This window comes from Arabidopsis thaliana, chromosome 5 (genome assembly GCF_000001735.4).
Source record: "Arabidopsis thaliana chromosome 5, partial sequence".
Lineage (NCBI taxonomy): Eukaryota > Viridiplantae > Streptophyta > Magnoliopsida > Brassicales > Brassicaceae > Arabidopsis > Arabidopsis thaliana.
In genome coordinates this window covers 22260757-22282762 of record NC_003076.8, presented here as the reverse complement: position 1 = coordinate 22282762, position 22006 = coordinate 22260757, and the positions used below count along the sequence as shown (strand labels likewise).

General features: G+C 35.5%; 6 protein-coding genes across 8 annotated transcripts; 3 read left to right on the top strand and 3 right to left on the bottom strand.

The window, feature by feature from the left end:
- The first annotated feature begins 80 nt into the window (after nucleotides 1–80).
- On the top strand, nucleotides 81–2273 carry AT5G54850 (hexon). Its single transcript, NM_124866.5, has 2 exons — nucleotides 81–433; nucleotides 1317–2273. Exon 2 carries the CDS (start codon nucleotides 1400–1402, stop codon nucleotides 2006–2008), a length of 609 nt encoding a protein of 202 aa, NP_200296.1. The 5' UTR covers nucleotides 81–433; nucleotides 1317–1399; the 3' UTR covers nucleotides 2009–2273.
- Nucleotides 2274–4339: 2066 nt separating this feature from the next.
- Nucleotides 4340–6420, top strand: SGP1 (Ras-related small GTP-binding family protein). Of its 3 annotated transcripts, none has more exons than NM_001345101.1 (6): nucleotides 4340–4788; nucleotides 4886–5003; nucleotides 5119–5218; nucleotides 5327–5366; nucleotides 5769–5830; nucleotides 5982–6420. In NM_001345101.1, exons 1-6 carry the CDS (start codon nucleotides 4435–4437, stop codon nucleotides 6001–6003), a joined length of 696 nt encoding a protein of 231 aa, NP_001331825.1. In that variant the 5' UTR covers nucleotides 4340–4434; the 3' UTR covers nucleotides 6004–6420. The 3 variants fall into 3 exon arrangements, with proteins under 3 accessions (NP_001331825.1, NP_200295.1, NP_974933.1); NM_124865.4 differs by having other exon boundaries at nucleotides 5747–5830; NM_203204.3 differs by having other exon boundaries at nucleotides 5327–5830.
- Nucleotides 6417–9774, bottom strand: AT5G54830 (DOMON domain-containing protein / dopamine beta-monooxygenase N-terminal domain-containing protein). Its single transcript, NM_124864.5, has 2 exons — nucleotides 9552–9774; nucleotides 6417–9455 (listed from the first exon to the last, which is right to left on the bottom strand). The coding sequence occupies exon 2, from the start codon at nucleotides 9367–9369 to the stop codon at nucleotides 6646–6648; it is 2724 nt and encodes a 907-aa protein (NP_200294.1). The 5' UTR covers nucleotides 9370–9455; nucleotides 9552–9774; the 3' UTR covers nucleotides 6417–6645.
- Nucleotides 9775–10985: 1211 nt separating this feature from the next.
- On the bottom strand, nucleotides 10986–12904 carry AT5G54820 (F-box/RNI-like superfamily protein; the record flags this gene model as incomplete). The annotated part of the gene is made up of 3 exons (NM_124863.1): nucleotides 10986–11294; nucleotides 11381–11554; nucleotides 11969–12904. 3 exons carry the CDS (start codon nucleotides 12902–12904, stop codon nucleotides 10986–10988), a joined length of 1419 nt encoding a protein of 472 aa, NP_200293.1.
- A 2956-nt stretch (nucleotides 12905–15860) lies between these two features.
- Nucleotides 15861–18169, top strand: TSB1 (tryptophan synthase beta-subunit 1). The gene is made up of 5 exons (NM_124862.5): nucleotides 15861–16366; nucleotides 16617–16973; nucleotides 17057–17499; nucleotides 17592–17686; nucleotides 17783–18169. The coding sequence occupies exons 1-5, from the start codon at nucleotides 16025–16027 to the stop codon at nucleotides 17956–17958; spliced, it is 1413 nt and encodes a 470-aa protein (NP_200292.1). The 5' UTR covers nucleotides 15861–16024; the 3' UTR covers nucleotides 17959–18169.
- A 657-nt stretch (nucleotides 18170–18826) lies between these two features.
- GPT1 (glucose 6-phosphate/phosphate translocator 1) lies at nucleotides 18827–21629 on the bottom strand. Its single transcript, NM_124861.5, has 5 exons — nucleotides 20864–21629; nucleotides 20256–20481; nucleotides 19917–20139; nucleotides 19449–19662; nucleotides 18827–19212 (listed from the first exon to the last, which is right to left on the bottom strand). The coding sequence occupies exons 1-5, from the start codon at nucleotides 21353–21355 to the stop codon at nucleotides 19201–19203; spliced, it is 1167 nt and encodes a 388-aa protein (NP_568812.1). The 5' UTR covers nucleotides 21356–21629; the 3' UTR covers nucleotides 18827–19200.
- Nucleotides 21630–22006: the final 377 nt, after the last annotated feature.

The following is a 22006-nucleotide window of genomic DNA, read 5'->3' as shown; positions in this document are numbered from 1 at the left end:
CCTCTAACTGGTGAAGAGAGTTTCAATATAACTACATCATTTTGATACAACTGATAACTTTAGGTTAAAAATGTGATAAACTCAAAAGTTTAGGGCTTTCAGTATAATTTGCATATTTTTCTTCCTGTTCGTAAAAAAAGTGAAACATTATTACCTCCGAGTCCAATAAAAATGATTGGAGCAATCTACTCTACACTGTAAACAAGGAACGTTGACTAGTCGCTGCTTAATTCATCACGCCCCAACAAGGAAACTCAGATTTCAAAACCAATCAAAAGACCAAAGTTTTGATTTTTATTTTCCCCTCTTGTAGACCTAAATGTTCAATGCTGTTCCTTAATCCAATTAGATCAATTACATGGTGGAGTTCTAAAAGTTTTGAAATTTGAAAAGGGTTTAGCTTTCTTCTGATCACTTGATCCATTATAAATCGGTAAGCTTTCTTTGTGCGAATCCATGGTTTGGTGATCTATCGAGATTATTAGCTAGGTTGCTTTTTAATTAAGGGAATTTGTGTTTGTTCTTTATGTGAATTTGGCCTATTTTTTCTGGGACTTGTTTCTTCGCTGTTGAATGTGACTGGTCAAGGATTAGAATCACAAAAATGTCGTTCTCATGTTTGTTTTACTTCAAATCACTAGTGCGTAGGTTTTCTTTTCCTCCTTTTGTTGTGATTGCCTCTTGCTTTTGATTGATAGAGATTGATTTTGATAATAACGTGGAATCGTTTCTGAGAGACATTACCTTGCTTTATGTTTCAACCTTCTATTTCAATCAATCTGATAGATACACGTAATACCAAACATTTGATATTAGTTAAGAGAACCAGTGGTATGATAATGATGTGCTTTAAGCACTTATTCAAATGTGTCATGTCTAGTATCTATAACTAGCTTTGATGTTTTTCTTTCTCAGCTTATAAGTATGGTTAGAGTTTGATCTTGGTGCTTTGATTTGATTTTTTCTTTTCTTTTACATTTATACGCTGGATATGGCTTGAAAGTGAACGCCAAAGACTTTAGTTATGATGATGCAGTACACAATTGGTTTGTTCCTCTAGATTGTGCTTGTGAAGAGCTTTGCAACATCTAATTCTCAGCTCTCATTTGAAATGACTCATTTCACAATTGGTTTTATCATGGAACTCTCAGTTCCTCTTTTCTGCTTCAAATTTGCTAAGTTAGAAACTTAAGCTACTAAATCGTTTCGCATATACCCCAATTTGGAAGCCAGTGGTGCATTTGTTTGGTTTTCTACTTTTTGGTATAAAAAAGTTACTTATTCATTTAGATTTGATGTTTTGTTTGTTTATTCAGATTTGTATCCAGACCCGTGAAGCAGGTAAAACTCAAGAAGTGTCTTCTTAGAGAGTTGCAGAGGCGAAATAAAATTTACAATAATGGTTCAGAAGCTTGAACAGATCAAAGGTGGAGGAGGATCCATAAAAATAGGAGCAACAGGAACAGTCGCTACTCTAATGACACGAGAGCTAGACTCCATGAAACAAACTTCGCCTAAGACTCCCACAACAAGACCCATTAGAACAACAATCCCTGTCTCAGTAGACTGTGGCACATCTTCTTCAACTCCAAGAAGAACAAAACCAAGAAAATCATCAGACGAAGCTAGCAGCAGCAGCAATGTTAACAATGTTAGAACACCAAAGGGCCACAATGCCAAAACCACCCATCAGCTTTCAATGCTTGGCTCTGATAATGTTAGAACATCAAAGGGTCACAATGCCAAAAGCATTCATCAGCTTTCAATGCTCGGCTCTGATAATGTTAGAACACCAAAGGGTCATCACAATACCAAAAGCACTCATCAGCTTCCAATGCTTGGCTCTGAAAATGTATCGTTGCAAGGAACCCCGAGAAGAGAGAAGAGAATGAACATTGTGGAGATTGTGGACGTGAAATGTGGGAATCCAGATCGAGCTTGGGCTAATCCGATAACTAGTAGACTCAAGAAGCTTGGATTCTCTAAACTCAACGAGAGCATTGGTTAAGAGCTCTGCAAAACTTTCCTGTATACTCTGTGACACATCTGGTTTGTACATCGAGTATGAACCGGTTAAACCAAATCACAATGTAATCTTTCTTTGTCAAACCAAAAAGCTTTGGTCAATTACATTCATTTTGTATTTTGGCATCTATCTTTATCAACAGGCTAATTTACCTAGATTGACATGACTATAATGGGCGGATACATGAATAAACGCACTAATGTGTGTTTTGTATATATATTTGAAAAGACGAGTAGATGAAACTGAGCTTTCGAGAGAGAGACTGTGCAGAGAATTAGTTTGACAAGTAGAAGTCATATTGGCATTCTCTTTGTTCTTCTTCTTGACAATTCCGAATTTGGTAAGTGAAAAAAAAACAAGAAATTAAATAGATATGGTTAGTTAGGACCAGCGACATCATTGAACTTGAATGTTCGGTAACAAACACCTATCATCATGAGTTTCCCATAAGTTGATCAAGTCTCTTTTGATCCGCATCCACGTGGTCCAACACATCAATTGGTTCCTTCGTATTTTGTATTTTATATCGTGATTTTTTGAGTTTTTATAGGCTAATATAAATACTCATTTATTTGTGGATAGTTTGAACTGTTTATAGTGATTAGTGAACGATTATTATTGAAAAGAATCATAATTAAAATGTTAGAATTTTTAAATACGTATCAAGGTAATTGATAGATGAACTTTTAGTAAAGTCATGTTTCAGTGGATTTTAGTTTATTTTATTTGTCTAAACATATCATTAATATATCATATATTTGGTTAAGACAAAGATCAAATTATTAACAAGTGTTGAGATTAAATATTTATGTGATGTTAGACTCCACCAACAAAGAAATAGTAATCTATTATCATCAACCAACTCCAGTTACAATAAACATATACTCTAGGAAAAAAATATGTGTTGTATTGTGATTCGTAATCAAAAATATAATAACTTGGGTGGTTCTAGTGGTTGGTTAGACCATCATCTGTATGTATACGTACACCTGTGGCCTGTATATATATTGAACCATGCATGACTAAACGATATAATTTTTATAAACTATATCATCTAGACGAAGTTTCTGATTGAAGAAAAAGATTCCATGACAACAAACACGTTATCTAGATTCGTTCTACATTTCCAAACAAAATTAACGTGTGGGAAAACCATCAGATATATCTAATTGTTTTACTAAAACCGTCCAAGATACAAAAGCTTTAATATGTCATGGTTTCGAAATATGCATTGACGTATAATAAACATGAAACAAAAAATGGTCTTAAATATAGTTATTGCTAAAGAATAACTAAATTCAACAAGTGTTATAAAAGAAGAAGCGAGAGGGACAAGCCAACAAATTCTTCTTTTGTGCGTGTGTTTGAAATGTCCTATTTAGGAACTACAAAGTTATGCCATTAATACTTTTTGTAAATGATTAAATTTTAGATTCTCTATTGATTTTGAAAGTCTATAATTTTCTTACAAATTGTTATTTGTTCATAAATGGAGATGCATTTAAACATAAATGTTAACCAGATTGGAAGTAAATAGAAAAAAAATTCTTAATAAATAGTTTTCTTTTTGTTAGATGGAATATCTATTATTTTTTAAAAAAAAACAATGAACACTTTCGTGAGATTAATAAATAAAAAGTAATGAATGTGACATAGATCCAAGCAACAGTAACTGCATCGATGGTCGACCACAAATGTTTCTTTACTTACCATTCTTTAAGAAACTACTTTATTTGTTGCTCATTTTTAAAAGAAAATATCAAAAATAACAAAATTGTTTCCTTCAACAAAACGCTTCTCAAGATTCTCGTGCTTTGTGTTTCAAATGGAGTTACTATAACAACTGATAACATATTTGATTATCATTCATTTCTCAGTACTAAGGAATAATATATTACATAGTCAAATTCATATTGAAATACTAAGGAATAATCAAATCACAATACATTGTAGGAACAATAATCATTCTTTTTATAAACAACACGAATAAATAATATTCAAATAAGAACAAACTATAGGAGAACGCTATCAATGAAGATTAAATTTAGACGAATAATCAAATGTTGACAAAAGAACAAAAGCTGAACAATCAAATGATATAACTAGTGAGCAGTGACACGTACACTTTGGGTTTACTATACTTCATGGAAAGATAATTAGTTCTAAATTGACTATATTACCCTTCCATAACAACACGCGAAGAGCTTAAAACTAAAAACCAAAAGGAACACACGCATCAACTAGGGGTAATATAGATATTTTCTAAGACGACGGGTCAACTACCAATCCATATAAACCGATTACTACCAATTAGCCAGTAACAAAAGAAAAACATAAAAGGAAAGGCAAAAAGAAGATGTGAGCTTGTGAATGCCAAAAGATCACATAACTTTCTCTCTGTTTCATCAATGGCCGAGAAAGTCCATGAGATCGCCGGAAAGATAACTCCTTTCTGCCGGAAAATAGTTCACGTGAACAGAAAATGGAGAATCATCGAGAGGGTATCGATCTTTGGAGATTTCTTTAGGTTTCTATGGAGAAAAATTGTTTCTTGTTCAAGTATCATCGAAAAACCTATTCTTTACCGGCGAATCGTTCACAAGATTTCTTCCACCGCGGGCGATATCTTTGACGGAGACGACGATACTACGACAGAACCTACTGTTTCCGGTAGAAGGTTTGGTTCAAGTTCGGATTCGGATTTGGTTAGTCTCAAGATCAGTTTATTAGGCGATTGTCAAACAGGGAAGACTACTTTTGTAGTAAGTATGGATTCTTGTGCTAAGTATTAATTACTGTCTTGTTATGTACCTTAATTAACTGACTAATCCTCATATGTTTATTTTATTTTATTTGAAGGTAAAATATGTTGGAGATGAGAATCAAAGTTTCTTGGAGATGACGGGTTTGAATTTGATGGACAAAACTTTTTATGTTCAAGGAGTTACTATTTCGTTTAGCATTTGGGATGTGGGAGGTGAGTCAAATTAAAAATATTAATTAATCATATGATGATTAGTGTATTGGCAATTACAGTACGTACTTTGTCTTTGTAATTTATTAATTAGGAGATTGAAAAATGATTGTTGTAGGTGATGAAAAGAGATCAAAAGATCATATACCAATTGCTTGTAAAGATGCAGTAGCAATCTTGTTCATGTTTGATCTAACCAGTCGATCTACTCTTAACAGGTTTTTTTTTTTTTAAATTTCTTCATCAATCTGCCTGTTTTTTTTTTATTAGCTGTAACAATATTTATTTTTAAAAATGTAGTAATTTTGTTTTGTTTTGATTTGCAGTGTCTTCGGGTGGTATAGCCAGGCAAGAAAATGGAACAAGGTACGTTTAATATCTATGTTTTTGGCAAGCGAATAATAAAAAGATCACATCAGTCATCTTTTGTTGATTAGATTCTTGTTCTATCTATATATGTTTTAGTTGAATTTTTTATTTTATAGTAAGTAAAGAAACCAAGTTCAACTTGAGTTGTTACGTTACGTTTACTTTTTTTTTTGTTGTTCCGCGTTACATTTTTTATACACAAATTGGTTCCTGTTTTTCGTTTTAGTTTCGCCTGAACTAAATAAAATTTAGCACGTCGACTTTTCTTATTAGTTGTTAACATTCAAGGAGTATATTATAAAGTTTTTGGAATCTGATTCCAACAAAATACTTTATCTTAAAACTTTTTTTTATAATTTTGTGTTTTCTTTAATCAGACGGCAATTCCGATTCTAATAGGAACAAAATTCGATGACTTTGTTCGGCTCCCACCCAATCTTCAGTGGACCATCGTCACTCAGGTAATACCAATCATACAACTTAATCATACCACGTTACCAATTAAGACCCTTTTCATATTTTACGTTTTCATGATGATTTAGACATTTCGATTTATTGTGATAATTCATTTCTATAAAAAAATAGTTAATTTGGTTCTATATGATTTATTAGGCAAGAGCATATGCGAAGGTGATGAATGCGTCATTGTTCTTCTCAAGTGCGACACACAACATAAATGTGAACAAGATCTTCAAATTCATTTTGGCTAGACTTTTTAATTTGCCTTGGAAGATTGACAGAAATTTGACCTTAGGTGAACCCATTATCGACTACGATTCCTAATTTAGTCTACTTTAATTATTTATCATTTTTGTACATAATTTTTTTTTTTAAAAAGAGGTGAACGAATATCGTCGATAAAAAAAAATATAGTTGAAAGAAAATAGCGTTGGTTTTGTGTGCATTTTCATGTTGATAGTCATATGCTTGGATGTTCTTGTTTTTATTGGACAGAAAAATTGAATTTAAAAAACAAATAGTTGATATAGTCAATGTTTACAAGATTCGAAGGTACTATACAATTTCAAGAGGGCTCGACCCAAAGTTTAACACTAATGAGTGAAGACTCGAGTTAAAAAAAAACTCAAAACTGATTGTGTAGTATATATAAAACTCAAATTCTCAAAAGTATACAATTCTAATGCATAGATACAATATATCGACCGTTGCATTTTATAAGTAAAAGACAAAACTCCTCTCGTGTGTTTTTCTTGTTCGGTAATGAAGAAAAAAAAAACATAAACAAAAAAAAAGAATCTGAAAAAAAAAGTTACTATTATTTCAACGGCTCTAACTGAATTTCCATCCTCCCTCCATTTCTATCTTCATCATCTTTATCTCTGAAACCTCCTCTTGAGTCTATTAGATCAATGGAATCATCTTCTTCCACATTCCCCAAAACCCAATTTCCTCTGCTTAGATTCCTCGCTCTTCTTCTTCCTCTTTCCCGGTACTCCAAATACGCAACAGTAACCACACAGAGGAAGACCCATAACCCGAGGGCCAAGTTAAGCCCGTCCACGTTCTCAGTTCCATTCCTTTCTCCCAGATGTTTCATTCCCGTGAAAAGCGCCACAACTCCAACTACAACAGCTGATTGACCGACAATCGAATGAGAATACTCCCAGATTAACCGCTTCGAAGAGATTAATTCTCCTTGAGCAGGTTTCGCAGGTCTTAGCCAAGCGTTCACGGGCTGAGCGCAAGCTAAAACTATGGCTGTGAAACCGAACTTTACGTGGGTTGAACTGAAGCTGAAACCGTTGAGCTCAGCTACTGCGAAGAGGAGGCCTAGGAAGACAATGGCTAGTCCAGAACATTGAAGATACATATGAATCTTGAACCAGCCATCACCTTTTATGTGTTTCAGGTATCTAGCGGATAATATTCCACCTGGAAGCAGAATTCCCCAAGCAAGGAACATCATAAATCCATGAACCCCCAGGACCGGTCTTAGATCTTGATCTGCTTCTGCGGATCCACGTGTTAACATTACACGGACAGGTCTCTGACTTGTAACCGAGTGCATGTTTCTCTCAGTCAACTGACCATCTGTCCATTTAGCACCCATTGCCCATATCACTTTAAGAGGAGTTGTGGGATCAATCATATTCTTACATTCTGGTCTATCTCGATGACTGCATGATGGTTTTAAAGGACGGGTAAATTCCAGTGTGATGATTCCCTCTTCGGATTTGCATCTCACGTATGTCATATTTTCGGTTGTAGGATGCACAGCGGAAGCGGATTCTCCATCGATCCAGTAAGTATTTACATGCCCTGTTCCATTTCTATCAAACCAACCAATATAAGCATAACTGTTTGTCATTTCGCTACCAAAACCAATTGCAAGATAGCCACTTTTCTTCTCACCACGAGCCGCAATCGATATTGAATCCCCTACTATGGTCCAAAAGAACTTAACTTGCTGATCATCTAGATTAACACTGTTGTTGTACATATCTGAAAGTCCCCCGTCAACAACCTGAACCTTCCAACCCATTTTCTCTTGAAAAATCGAGTGATAATACAGTTGGTCAGGTGTATTTCTATTAGGAGCCCAAACCAGCTCTGACGGACTCGATAGTACTCCATGAGTTTCTTGCCCACCCGCATAGATTGTCTCAGTTCTGTTCCTTAGAGAAGCATTCCCACCAAGAAAATCTGAAGTTATGTAGAAAGAAACGTCGTGTCCTGCTTCTATTGAAAACTTCACAGGAACCCCTCTTTCCACTTTCAATACCGGCGCTTCTTTCTTGTTAATATACAGAACCTTTGAAGGATTAGGAGGGTTCGGATAATGCACAGAAGGTCCAGCCGTGACAACAAGAGGCGCGTGGGCATCAGCAATGATCACATCTTGATCATACTTGTTGTCTGCATCCAATGGTCCCAAACATTCATCCACATGATCCGAAAGATTAAGCGAAAAATGTCCAAAGTTTTCTGATTCCACACCGCCATGATTCACAGGGAGATAGTAAGGATTAATAACATCTGGGGGTTTTATCACCCCAAGTGCCCAAATAACTGTCAGGCTTTCAGTTGAATTCACAGGAAAATCAAACTTATTATCACTATCATTCAACGGTCTCCTATACCTAACAAACGAAACTCCATCTATCCTATGCCCGTAAACCAGTTTTGTATTATTCACCGAAGAACCAACTGAATCTGCCTCTTCATACACAGTATCAGGACAAACCCCAGTAGCTGTACCTTCCTTCACAGAACACACACTAGACTCCGTGATATAAAAATCATCAGCAAACGGGAAGCCATCCTCTCTAATCCCAGTAACCACAACATCAGCATTCAACATCAAGTTCGATGTAGAATTCGGTTTAGCCCAACCAAACGCCATGTAGTTCAATAAACCAGTAGTAGCCTCTAAACCAATATCAACATAACCTTTCTCTGCATTCAAGCTCCACCTAAGCCTATACTTATCCGAAAGTTTCTTACAATTATCAAACATAGTAGGAGCCTTAAAAGGCTCACTGTTATTCGATTTCCCTGGAGCAACATCATTGCTCTCTGAAGGAGGAGATTCAGCTTTTGAAGTATCTGATTCCGTCGCATTAGAGAGTAGAACATGCCCAAAATCAGAAGCAGTAGGTAAGTCCCAAACCGAAACCACACCTAACTTATCCCAAGTAACATTACCCAACAACCGAACAATAAAAGATGAGTTTTTGAATGTTTGATTAAGCTTCTGATCAGAGATAACAAAGCCATCATTAGTCATATTATCAAAATCAGAAGACATAGCACCCCACCAATGAACCTCGGAACCAGAGAGCATATCAAAACGAGAAACCCTAAACGAACAATCATCGACAACAGTGAAAACCCCACGAAGCTGATGTTGCAACATCTTGAACTCAGACTCATGCCCAATCAATGAGCTCGAATTAGAGCATTCTTCTCCATTTACAAAGAAGATGAAGAAACCCAACAACACGAGAGACCCTAAAAGATTTGGTCTTTGATCACACATGGTGTTGGGTGAGAGATTTACTCAGAAATATAACCAAACCCAGATCTGCAAACACAGCATATAATCAACTCGTAGAAGCTTCTGATCTGAAATCAAAAATCACAAATTGCGATCAAAACTCTAGATTTTTAAACCAACGTGGGCTAAGAACAGAATTAAACGAGAAGTGGAGATTTAATAACCTGAGATTTGATAAACAGATCTCCAAAATCATGAATGGATCCTGCAGGTTTGAGGTATGAAGAAAGATCCGTGCTTTCGATTTCAATCTGAGAAAGGTTTCGTTTTTTTCTGATAACTAGAAAACTTTAATCTCGCGAATGTGATTTTCGCTTATGAGTTAAGATTTAAATTGACTAATGTGATTCTTTAAAAGTAATGATTTTATATTATGATGATTATTTTGTTGAACTATTTCGAGTACAAATTATGGTAATTTAACACACACAAAAAAAATTGGGTTACTTACATATGTTATAGCAAATTTATCATTTATCAATCTGTATCTATCAGTTTTTACAAAAAAAAAAAAAAAAAAAAAACAGTTAACTTCTTTAAGCGACACTGATTTACTTTGTCTTTATTTGTTCCCATTTTTTTAAAACCAGTCTTCGTTTTGTATTTATATATTTTAGTTTTATTTCATTTTTCAATAATGATTTTCATGATATATATACCACTGTATATTATTATTTTTTGCTAAATTGTAAATATCATTTAGGAATGAAGTTTGAGGCTTAACAAAAGTTAGACCTATATAATTGCTAGTGTTGCCAAAAAAAAAAAAAAACAAGGGAGCATAAACAAGAGAATTGATGAGACTCAATAGTGCAGCCACAGTTGCTCCGATTATGATCATGACATGGTCAATATAGAAGCAATTGATTGAAAGCTGCTAAATTTTGCCAATGAAAGAAATTCTCTTGCAAAAGACTTTATCCTGCATTAGATTTACATACCTAACATGATAGAATAGAATTACAAAATAAAATAGTAGCATTGTACTATTGAAGGCAAAAAGCAATTACATAATGATCATCTTAGGTTGAAAGCAATGGCTTTCAAATTTCCAAGTACATGATGCTTTCACTTTTATCCATATGCTTGAAATAAAATGTCATGTTGATGTAATGCTTACCAAACAAATATAATGGTAATACTCCTCGATTCTAACCTTTCTCAAATCGTTATTTTGCAGATCATAATAGAAAATGTAAAAAAGGCGGTGAAGGAATGGTTTATATGCAAAGATAACTTCACCGTTTTGAGTTGTACATTCCACCGTCAGATCAATGTTGTTATCGAGAAACAAATGCATCAGACAAGACTGCAAAACCAGAGATTTCCATAACCATTTAGTTAAAATTTAATCCCGTAATTTTAAAAAATCGAGATTAAATTTTATAATATAATTATTATCAAATTGATATTAATCAAAAACATTTATTATTATTTCTGGTTCACATAAATAAAGTCCTCAACTCTCCGAGGTTCTTAAACATAAATCAAACAAACCAAAGTACGGAAGCATGCTTCCTTAATGTCAATAGATAAAAATTCAAAAACCATAGCTAAATGGGCAAACAAAACCCACTAGGAGCAATCTCTTGAAAAGGTCATTTTTTCAAGAGTTGTGCACAAAGAACTTGTACATGCTTCGAAGTTCTCTGTAACATTTCCGCTTTAGCAAATACCACCATCGCTTGACTTTCTTCCATCCCATTCGGCACGTAAAGCTCTACTCTTTCCAACGCATCTCCAGCACCGCTCGCTGATCGAATCAAATACCTCAATACATTTAGCTCGTTTGAGGAACCACAAAAGTTCCTAATAACCACGACCTTCAGTGTCTTCCTTAGACTCTTACATGTTCTCTTCTGCATCCAATACGTTTTAGGATCGATGCCTTCATCTGACGAAGTTGCCTACAAAATATTAAAAGAAAATCATGCATATTAAGTAATGACAAAATGTGACTACTCTTTATTGCATATATATGTAGAAATCTTACCGAGAAAGGACATGGAGTTAGAATATCAAAACCAAGCGTCTCCAAATTAGGGCAGTTGTTGAGAAGAAGAATTATTCCATTGAACTCCTTGGTATGCATCTTAGTTCTTAACACCAAGTGTCGTGTTTCCATAGGTTGAAGCAAATCAGATGGCTTTTCACATTCTGGGATAACCTTCCATAAGAAAAGAAACACATGTCAATATCAAAAATACATTATAACGGATTAACGGTTAATATATACAACAAATTAACGTAGTAGCTGTTATGAATTTAATATAGTAAAACTAAACATTCAAGATGATTTTTATACACTATGTGACTTATTATTGAATAAAATAAACCATCTTCAAAATACTTTAATAAATAAACTAAATATTTCAAAAAGTTATCTGGATAAACCTAGCTATATATGTTATGATCTAAAAATTAATGCACATTCAACCTGATAATTCTATTCTAGTTCCAACAACAACTACTACTACTACTATATCGCGAGAATTCAAATATTTCAAGAACCCTTAAATGATCTTATAATTTACTATAAAAATGTAATGTAAAAATGTGAAATGTGAACACTTAAATATACCTGGAGGATATAAGGGCAGACAGTTAAAGTCTCAGCTGCTCTAAGGTCGTTAATGATACGGGAAATAACCTCACCCGATATTCTTGATGATTGGCTTTGTAGATCATATACTCGCTCTTCTCCAAAATCCAAGTACACATTTGGTATGATCACATTCACTACGTCGAAGTAGAACTCGAACAACTCCCCAGAGTACTTGAAGCTGTGTATACGAGGCAGCTCAAAGGCACATTGCATGTAACTGAAGTCTGAATGCTCAATGACTAGCTCTCTGAACTGCCCGGCCATCGACGTGATATCAACGCCCCAACAATTTTTGATACTTAGACTCTGGAGGGAAGGAGATTTGGATAGTAAAGAGTGGAGGTTTTCGAGTCTGACCCAACCAATAGAGAGGCTTCTTAGCAATACAGGGTTTACGAATTTCGAAGGATCAAACTTGCACCCGTAAATCTTCAGTGACTCCAAGGTTGTTAGACTGTAAACGCTTTTAGGCAATGTATACATAAAATGACGATATGATATATCACCATTGCTTCTCCAAGAGGGGTTTGACAAATCAACAACTAAATTCTTCACTCGTGTGGAGACAGCGTATTCGATCAGAGCGTCGATCTTATCCTCGAAACCCACCAGATGGGAGAAACAAATCTCGAAGCTTTCGACGACTTGATGTTGAGTTATAGAGACCCATTTATCCACAGAACAAAAGAATGAACGATAAGCTACAATTCTCGAATATTCAGCATCGGTGATATCAGGATTCACGTAATCAGATTCCTTAAAAGAAAGGTTTGTGGTCTCCAAGCAGAGATACCTCCACCTCTTGGAGAGAACACTGGTCCTTACACATTCCTTTAACGGCAAGAAAGAGATGATCATAATTAGAAGAATGTCGGGAAGACTAGATAATCTGTCTTGTTGAATTGAATCCATTGAAACAGAAGTGTGGTGATGAGTTTCGAAAGAAGAGATGTGTTTGTGAATTGTGATTTAATTTGATCCAATGGTGTGAACGTGACAGAAATCGTTAATTCCTCTATATTTTCTTTAGAAAGTTCGTGATATTTTTGGTTTTGATATGGAAGTTTTGTAACCAAGTAAACGGAGAGAGACGTGTTGAAAAAAACTTCCACATATGTCGTACCACTGAATCAGCGTGAACATAGAAAGTTTACTCAAAAAAAGGATAAGAATCTATAAGTTAGTATTTGACAGTCAGAAACAACTGTAAATGAATCCAGACACATAAGTTTGGTTGATACAAAATCGATAATATAAATGGAAAATCTTTGAACTCTCATCTTATAGATTTCTTGCCACATCGTCACGACTTATCTTCGAAGATCGATAGTGTTTGGTTCAGACTCAAGTGGCCTCGTCACTATCAAATTATTCCTATGTTTTGGTTTGATTACTTTTACACCGGTTTAGTTCAGTTTTGGTTTCTAGTTTCGTTAGCCCCTAAATAATATTTTATTTTCAATAATCAAAGAAACTTTATTATATATATATATATATATAACAAAATATATATAAAATCTTATTGATGTCCAAGTCCTCATTCTTCCCGAGGCTCAAGTTATTCATAAATCAAAGACGTCCAAGAACATCACTAAATGTTTAAACAAAACACACTAGTGAGAAGTCTTGAATATTTCAACTTTTCAAGGGTTGTGTACAAGAACCTGTACAGCCCCTGAAATACTCTGTAACATATCGGCTCCTTCATGTGCCAACATCCTTTGACTTTCCCCCATACGATTATGCATGTAAAGCTCCATTGTTTCCAACATAGTCCCATCCGCATGTCCACTTCTGGACTGAATCAAAAACTTCAATACATTTAGCTCATTAAAGCGACCACTATAATTTCTTACCACCACCGTTTTAAGTGTCTTAGGAAGAGACTTATAGGTAAGGTTCTTTTGCCAACATGTTCGTGGACTGATGCCACAATATGACTTATAATATAAACGATGAGCCTTCACATTCTGGGATCCGTCTTATGGGATCTTCACATTCTGGGATAGCCTTCAAAAAGAAAAATACACATATTCCGCTCAAGATTAATGTCTAACGGTCTTAAATATACACCAAATTTAACGTAATCGATTGAAGGTATTAGATAAGGAAACTACATTAAACCATTCACTTTTAATCACTAGACTACTGAAAAGTTTCATACCTAGCTAGTACTATTTTCTTCAGTTCTCAAAGATATGTTAATAATGTAAAATGTATTGTAAATATGTTAAGACTTAAATATACCTGAAGGAGATAAGGGCAGGCACTTAAGGTCCTTGCCCCTCGAAAACTGTTAAGGAAGCCAGAAAGAACTGTTCCGTCTAATTTGGTTATTTGATTCGGTTCATCGTAATCGCCCTCTGCGCAGAAGTCCAAGTAGACTTGTTTTAGTTTCCTATTCATTCTCTTGACATGGAAGGAGAGAATTGAGCCTGATCGTACTTAAAGATCTCTACATTAGGCAGGTCAAAGGAACAAGGCTTTTTAGGGAAGAAGTCGCAGTTATCGAATACGAATTCTTTCATATCTCCTGCAAAGTTCTTGATATCAATACTCCAGCAGTAACTAAGACTTAGACTCTTGAGCGTAGGAGAGTTTGATAACAAAGACTCGGCCTCTGTGAGCTTGATCCAACCAATAGAGAGCTTTCTAGGCAATCCCGAGTTTTTGAACTTGGAGGGATCAAGCCCACACGCGTAAATCTTTAGTGATTCGAGATTTGTGTTTAAAATCCGAATTAAAACCTAATCAAATTAAAACTAAACCAAACCAAATACAATCCAAAATTAAACTAATTTTGGTTGAGTTTGGTTATAGTTTTACTAAATCCAAATTAACAGAACATAACCAAACCCGAAGATTTTTAGAGTCTTTAGAATTTTAAGGTGATTTTAGATAAAAGAGATTAAACACAAATCTCGAAAACTAAAGAAAGAGTTTTTGAAAATTTTTAAGTGTTTTCATGTAAAGTGGATTTCTCTGTGTTTTCTGCATTCTGCGGATTATAACTCCTATGTTTTTTTTCTCCGTCAATTATATGTGTTTATTTTCTCTATTTTCTTTTATTTTTATTTTTATTCTCTATATTAGGGTTTAGTTTATGAAAACTTTTTGTTATCTATATAGGCTTGGGGGATGTATTTAAATTAGAATTTAAAGTGATTTGAGTTCTTTGAGTTTTTAAATAATTTTAACGATTTTAAAAAAGTTCGTATGATTTTTGTAAAATCTATTAAAATCTCACCTTAAATCATGGGATTTGGATTTCTGTATTTTGAACTAAGAAAATCCTCTCAAATCCTCCAAAATCATTAAAATTCAAATCCACAAATTGTTCTGAATAACAGTGAATTTTAAGGTGGATTTTGAAATAATTAGTTCAATAACACTGAATTTCATGAGATTTTTTAAAATACATGTTTGAATAACATATGATTTATAAATTCTACACAAATCTTTTAAAATTCTAATTTCAATACATTGTTTTTGAAAGTGTTATTGACTCTTGCCAATATAGTATCCCAATTCCCAACTTGTGTTTCATTTTTTCATCTATCTAATAAACAATTAGATGAACACAAAAAAATATTGGTAGGTGATGGCTCAATTGGATATGTTTTTGAAAACCATGTGTTAAAAACTTAAAATACTATCCAACTTACCCCAGTCCTACCAACTTTTTTTTTCTTCTCTTGGTCTGCTTACATGTGTCTGCTTATATCTCCAAAAGGAAATAGATATATAAAAATTCAAATTTAAATATTTGCGATTTGTTAAATTTTAATCAATATTTAATTTTTGTTTTTTTTTGTTTTTTTTTATGAAGACAACAAATAACCAAATTTATCAAATCTGATCAAAGCAGATTTAGGATTTTACAAATATATTTTTTTAATATGAATTTTGTGGTCAGATTTTGACCAATTCTCTTTGAAAAAAAAAAAAATCTATCTATAAAAACATGTGTTACTTTGAAAGGATATTTCAAGGAGAAGAATATATTTGACTCAGAGAGAGATTCATTCAGTAATGGCAGCCTCAGGCACCTCTGCTACTTTCAGAGCCTCCGTTTCTTCAGCTCCTTCCTCTTCTTCCCAATTGACCCATTTGAAATCACCCTTCAAAGCTGTCAAATATACGCCTCTGCCATCGTCTCGCTCCAAGTCATCATCCTTCTCCGTCTCCTGCACCATCGCCAAGGACCCGCCTGTTCTCATGGCCGCCGGATCTGACCCGGCCCTGTGGCAACGACCCGATTCGTTCGGTCGGTTTGGGAAGTTTGGTGGGAAGTATGTACCTGAAACCCTTATGCACGCTCTATCTGAGCTTGAATCCGCTTTCTATGCTCTTGCCACCGACGATGATTTCCAGGTAGAGACCTTGTTCTTCGTGATTAGATAAAAATGAGACATTTTGCGTTGTGGGTCGTTGGAATTGTAGCGTTATCATTTGCGGGTTGTGATAAAGTTCGGATCTTGTTGATGGGATATGTTGATTCTAGGGCATTTGAATGAAATTGGTTCTGTTCATTTATGAAATGGTTAGAAATATGGTTTTGGTTCCTCTGGTTCAATGTCTCATTCATGTCCTTTGTGTATTTGTGTGAATGAATCTTTGTTAGAGAGAGTTGGCTGGAATCTTGAAGGACTATGTGGGTAGAGAAAGTCCTCTGTATTTTGCAGAGAGGCTTACGGAGCATTACAGGCGCGAGAATGGCGAAGGGCCTCTTATATACTTGAAGAGAGAAGACTTGAATCACACAGGAGCTCACAAGATTAACAACGCTGTGGCTCAGGCTCTTCTTGCTAAGCGGTTGGGGAAGAAGAGGATTATTGCTGAGACAGGAGCGGGTCAACATGGTGTGGCTACAGCTACTGTGTGTGCCCGTTTTGGTTTGGAGTGTATTATCTATATGGGTGCTCAAGATATGGAGAGACAAGCACTCAATGTGTTCAGAATGCGACTTCTTGGTGCCGAGGTGATGCTTAGGATTCATTTCCATCTCTTTTAAATGTGATAAACTTTGTTACTGAACCTTTTTTTGGGTGTCTGGTGCTATAGGTGAGAGGAGTCCACTCTGGAACAGCGACATTGAAGGATGCGACATCTGAAGCGATAAGAGATTGGGTGACAAATGTGGAGACTACCCATTACATATTGGGATCTGTGGCGGGTCCTCATCCTTACCCCATGATGGTCAGAGACTTTCACGCTGTGATTGGTAAAGAAACAAGGAAACAAGCGTTGGAGAAATGGGGCGGGAAGCCGGATGTCTTGGTGGCTTGTGTCGGTGGTGGTTCAAACGCTATGGGACTCTTCCATGAATTTGTGAATGACACAGAGGTCCGGATGATCGGTGTGGAAGCAGCGGGATTCGGATTGGACAGTGGCAAACACGCTGCTACATTGACAAAGGGAGATGTTGGTGTCCTCCATGGAGCTATGAGTTACTTGCTGCAAGATGATGATGGACAAATCATTGAACCACACTCCATCAGTGCAGGGTAAGTGAAATTCTCTATTCAGATCCGGTAACCATAATAAGTCTACTCAGTTAGCCACGGCTGCATGAACATGGTTTGATTTTCTCTTACAGATTGGACTACCCTGGAGTCGGACCCGAGCACAGTTTCTTTAAAGACATGGGACGGGCTGAATACTATAGCATAACCGACGAAGAAGCGTTGGAAGGTAATGTACCGATGCATAGTCTTTAGTTCTGTATTTGAAAATCTGTTCTTTGTTTCATAACTTACCTTTGCATTCCCTTTGGTTTGTGGTCTGTAGCGTTCAAGAGAGTGTCGCGGTTAGAGGGAATCATTCCAGCACTGGAGACCTCACACGCACTAGCTTACCTCGAGAAGCTATGTCCCACATTATCAGACGGGACGAGAGTGGTCTTGAACTTCAGCGGAAGAGGAGATAAAGATGTTCAGACAGTGGCTAAATATCTTGATGTTTGAAGAGAGAAACACTTATGTTTGTTTTTCAGTTATTCAGACAGAATGAAATCCTTTTTGTACTTGTAATCTGTTTGTACTTTACTTCTCTCTGGTCAGTACGTTTCCAACAAAATTGGAAATAGAAAAAGATTACGAAGAGAACGAAATTTGAATAAATGTATTATCAATAAAATAAAAAACATTTCATATTGGAAATAGTCTTATGTTCCTCAATCTGCTTTCTTTTTCGTTTTCAAAACGAAATCCTACTTTTGCAGATACAAACATGAGATATGATCTCAGAACTCTAATAGCTTATTTATCTCAAATTTCATACGAGATGTTACATTGGAAAGAGGTCCAAATTGCTAGAAGACATATATATTCGCATATAGTATACCAATCTGCCAAAGTTATGTTCCCCTTGTGAATTGTGATCCTTAAGATTTAAGAAAAAATAGAAGTGGTGACTTTGATGTATGAAAAATAATAATATAAGCAAAGTTGCAAAATCCAATAGAGAAAGAATCTTCTTTTAGTATATCCTTCACCAAACATATCTCTCTGCCTCTTCTGAAATCCCAAGAGACATGTCTCTCTCTCTCTTTTCCAAGTCCGAACCAAATCTAATGTATCAACATTACTTCTTCTGAAGTCCCAAGAGACATTGCTCTCTCTCTTTTCCAAGTCTGAACCAAATCTAATGCATCAACATTACTTTTGTAATAAAATTCAATAAGGATTAGCTGATTACTGTTGTCACTCTTTGGTTTCTTTTCCTTTGTTAATAGAATTCTCAATACTCCATTACTCTCCAAAATATAACTTCGAACATCAGCTTTTTCCGACATAACTAGTGCATGAAAGTTAAACAGCAACCTAAATGTACTGAAAATCGATGCATGCATAATTTTATCTTTTTATGCAAAGGAAAGGAGAATAATCTCGAGATAAATATTCTCTACTTTTTATAATATGTCTCTCCAAGTTAAAAAGAGAGTTGCAGGGTGTCTTATTCTCAAGGGGACAAATATCTATTTCCCACTTTAGTTACAAAGAGGCAATCTTCTCATTCCCCCAAATTCAAAAAAACTCAAAAGTAAAAAAAAAAAAACTGCCTAACACACTCTAAACATGGTAGTGTCCAATCTCATCATTTCTTTCATTATTGAGGACAAATATCTACATTAAGCTCTTTTCCCGGTTTTAACCGAAGTCAGGAGCTCAACACCAGACCCTTATTACACTCTTATGTCTTTCGCATCAGAGCTTTGCCTGCAAAACACACCAAAAAACCAGGACAAAGAAACATTACAACGCCGAATCAAGAAACCTCTAATCTGCTACCAAACCAATAAACTAAAGACGGTTTCTTGATAATGTTAAAGAAGTTATAGGTAAGTGACTTAAGTCTCATCATGTGGGTGTGAAGTGATGCAGAAGACGCTTTTTATTTATCATATATGATATGGATAATAAGGGTATTTTGGTCAAGGTAAGGTTATGTTTACCTGGGAATACAAGAAGGTTCCAAGGATAGCAATGGCTGCTCCAAGAGCATTGACGGGCTGGACTGGAGTGCGGAAGATAATGATGGAGGAGACAATGACGGAGATACGTTTCATGGTGTTACCAACACTAAACGTCAAGGGAGAGATTTGGTCTAAAGACATGTAAGACACTTGGTTGTAGAGGTGATAGAACACACTCTGCGCAACCACCCACCTGCAAATTTGATTAAAGAAAAATGTGGAATCGGATAAGTGAATGGGATGGATTCATTGCCCTAATCACTAAAAAGACTCAAGGATTCTTAAACGTTTAGATGATAACAAACAAAATTTGAGAGCTAAAGACAAGAAATTGACAAGTGGGTCTTTCACAACGGATTCTAGGAACAGGACAAGAATGCATTAAACACGTAAAGAAACTATCTTTCGAGTTTAAAAGAGTTTTCTTTCGTTGTAGAGGGAAATTACCAGACAAACTGTGGTCCGACAGTAGCGAGCGCTGTCTGCCAGCCATCGACCCACATCTGAGGTCCTTCAACAGCAATGGCAAAGGGAGTGAGGATCAATAGGGACAGCATTGAGAGACAGGCGTAGTAGTTCATCCCGCTCACAGACTTTCCCTTCATTCCCTTCTTCGAGAAGATGTTACGGAACACGAAAGCCAAGTTCGAAATCATAGCTCCCATGAAACCTGAAAAGTAAGGAGCAGCAGATTTGAAGCCAAAATCAAACATGCAAAGCCATTTCAAATCTCAATCCCAATTACACCTCAATGTATCTAACAAATAAGATGAAGATATATGTTACCAATCATGTTGAAGTTAAGCTCGGTAAGGGCAGACAGAGCGCAACCACCAATGATTGGAATGAGAGACAAGTAAACCGAAGTAGGGAAGGTTTCACCCAAAATAAACCTCGAGACAAGCACACTAAACGCAGGTTCACCACTCTTGATGATGTGAGTGAAAGAAACAGCAACCTTTGACATACTCACCGTTGCAGCCACATGACCAATTGTGTGTGCCACAGCAACCTATATGCAATTCAACATAAACCACTTTCAGTACAACAAAATATCAAAAAGTTCAATACTTTAAACTAGAATGAAATACTAGAAGCTATATAATGACAAGCTGATTTGGTTGACACTTGAATTTTCAGAATTTAGCAGCCAAAAAACATCACTTTCTACTCTCTCTCTCTCCCTCAGTATTATCTTAGGAAGCAAACAAAACTATGCAAATCACTCAAGTAACAAAAAAACAACAAATATTCATGCAAGATCTGCATCAATTTGACATTAAACCTAAATACCCATCATCGTAAACATCGAAATCAAACCTAAAGTTTTAACCTTTTTCCCCTAATTTTTCTCACCAACCCACCAAACTCAATTTCGCCACCAACTCACTTACCGGAAAAAGAGTTTTCCAGAAATCAAAATCCGTCTTGGGAGTCTCAACGATCCCAACAGCCCAAGAGATAAGCATCATCAACGAACCAGCGGCAAGAGAAAGCGTCGAGGTAAGCCATGGGTAAGGATAAGCGTTCAAGACCTTCTTGTTGTAGATATTGAACACAACGTTCAAAGCCCACCAAGTAGCAAAGTAAATCCCGATCTTCAATTTCTTAGCCGCCTCTGATTTCGTTTCCGCCGCCGCAGCATCATCACCGATCGGATGAGGCTCTGATCGGTCAGCTTCATAAGCTTCACATCTCACTACCGGAGACTTAGCTCTCAGAGAAGAAGAGAGATGAAGCGGCTTTGACACGGCTAAAACGGTGCGTTTTGGAAGCTCCGTCGATGGAAACGAGAGAGAAACAGGAGATCTTCCTAGTGAGGATGAAGGGTTTCGTCGGAAAAGTCCGATTTTCGGAGAGAGTGTTTGCTTCACCGATAAAACCATTCTCGGAGAGGTTTTTTCCTTAGAACTAAAAAAATTTAGAAAGTTGAAAACTTTTTGATTCGATCAGAGAAAAGAACTTAGTTTAGTAGCAAAGATAATGGATCACAGTTTGACCTGGAATCTAAACAATAAGAAGAATTCAAATGAGAGAGATCTTTTTAAGTAATTTAGGTTTTACAATGGTTTATATTTTATAGAGAGAAAAAAATTTATATAAAAACTTTTGAGTATATAAGTGTGTATATATGCGCGTATATACTGGGAGAGAACAACACTATTAATTTATTTTTTAATTCGTTAAGCTTGTTGACAAAATAAAACAAATTCGGTACTTTTTGTTAAAGAATTATGTACTTGCAAATAGGTTTTGGTTTACTTTCAGTTGGTATTTTTGGTTTTATGTTTTAGAAAAGAAAATGTTATTAGAAAAAACAAAAAGTATATGTACTAAATTGCCAACTTTTAGAGGTTTATTTGTAAAAGTAATGTGGTTTTGTGTACAAATTATGAATTGAGTCAGTTTTGATTTTGTAGTGTTTTTAAAACATATATGATATATCATATTAATTAGTAAATGTTTTTATCATTGATCAACTGATTCATAAATAAATTATTTTTGATTATCTTGAAATGTAATTAAGACAATTGATA

Excerpts from the sequence above, each read along its gene's own strand:
- TSB1 (NM_124862.5), top strand. The coding sequence starts at position 16,025 with ATGGCAGCCTCAGGCACCTCTGCTACTTTCAGAGCCTCCGTTTCTTCA. Across the intron at positions 16,367-16,616 it reads CCACCGACGATGATTTCCAG|AGAGAGTTGGCTGGAATCTT; the intron begins GTAGAGACCTTG and ends AATCTTTGTTAG. Across the intron at positions 16,974-17,056 it reads TGCGACTTCTTGGTGCCGAG|GTGAGAGGAGTCCACTCTGG; the intron begins GTGATGCTTAGG and ends CTGGTGCTATAG.
- AT5G54830 (NM_124864.5), bottom strand. The coding sequence starts at position 9,369 with ATGTGTGATCAAAGACCAAATCTTTTAGGGTCTCTCGTGTTGTTGGGT.
- AT5G54850 (NM_124866.5), top strand. The coding sequence starts at position 1,400 with ATGGTTCAGAAGCTTGAACAGATCAAAGGTGGAGGAGGATCCATAAAA.
- GPT1 (NM_124861.5), bottom strand. The coding sequence starts at position 21,355 with ATGGTTTTATCGGTGAAGCAAACACTCTCTCCGAAAATCGGACTTTTC. Across the intron at positions 20,482-20,863 it reads TCTGGAAAACTCTTTTTCCG|GTTGCTGTGGCACACACAAT; the intron begins GTAAGTGAGTTG and ends AATTGCATATAG. Across the intron at positions 20,140-20,255 it reads GCTTAACTTCAACATGATTG|GTTTCATGGGAGCTATGATT; the intron begins GTAACATATATC and ends CTTACTTTTCAG.
- SGP1 (NM_124865.4), top strand. The coding sequence starts at position 4,435 with ATGGCCGAGAAAGTCCATGAGATCGCCGGAAAGATAACTCCTTTCTGC. Across the intron at positions 5,219-5,326 it reads AGTCGATCTACTCTTAACAG|TGTCTTCGGGTGGTATAGCC; the intron begins GTTTTTTTTTTT and ends TTTGATTTGCAG. Across the intron at positions 5,831-5,981 it reads AGTGGACCATCGTCACTCAG|GCAAGAGCATATGCGAAGGT; the intron begins GTAATACCAATC and ends ATGATTTATTAG.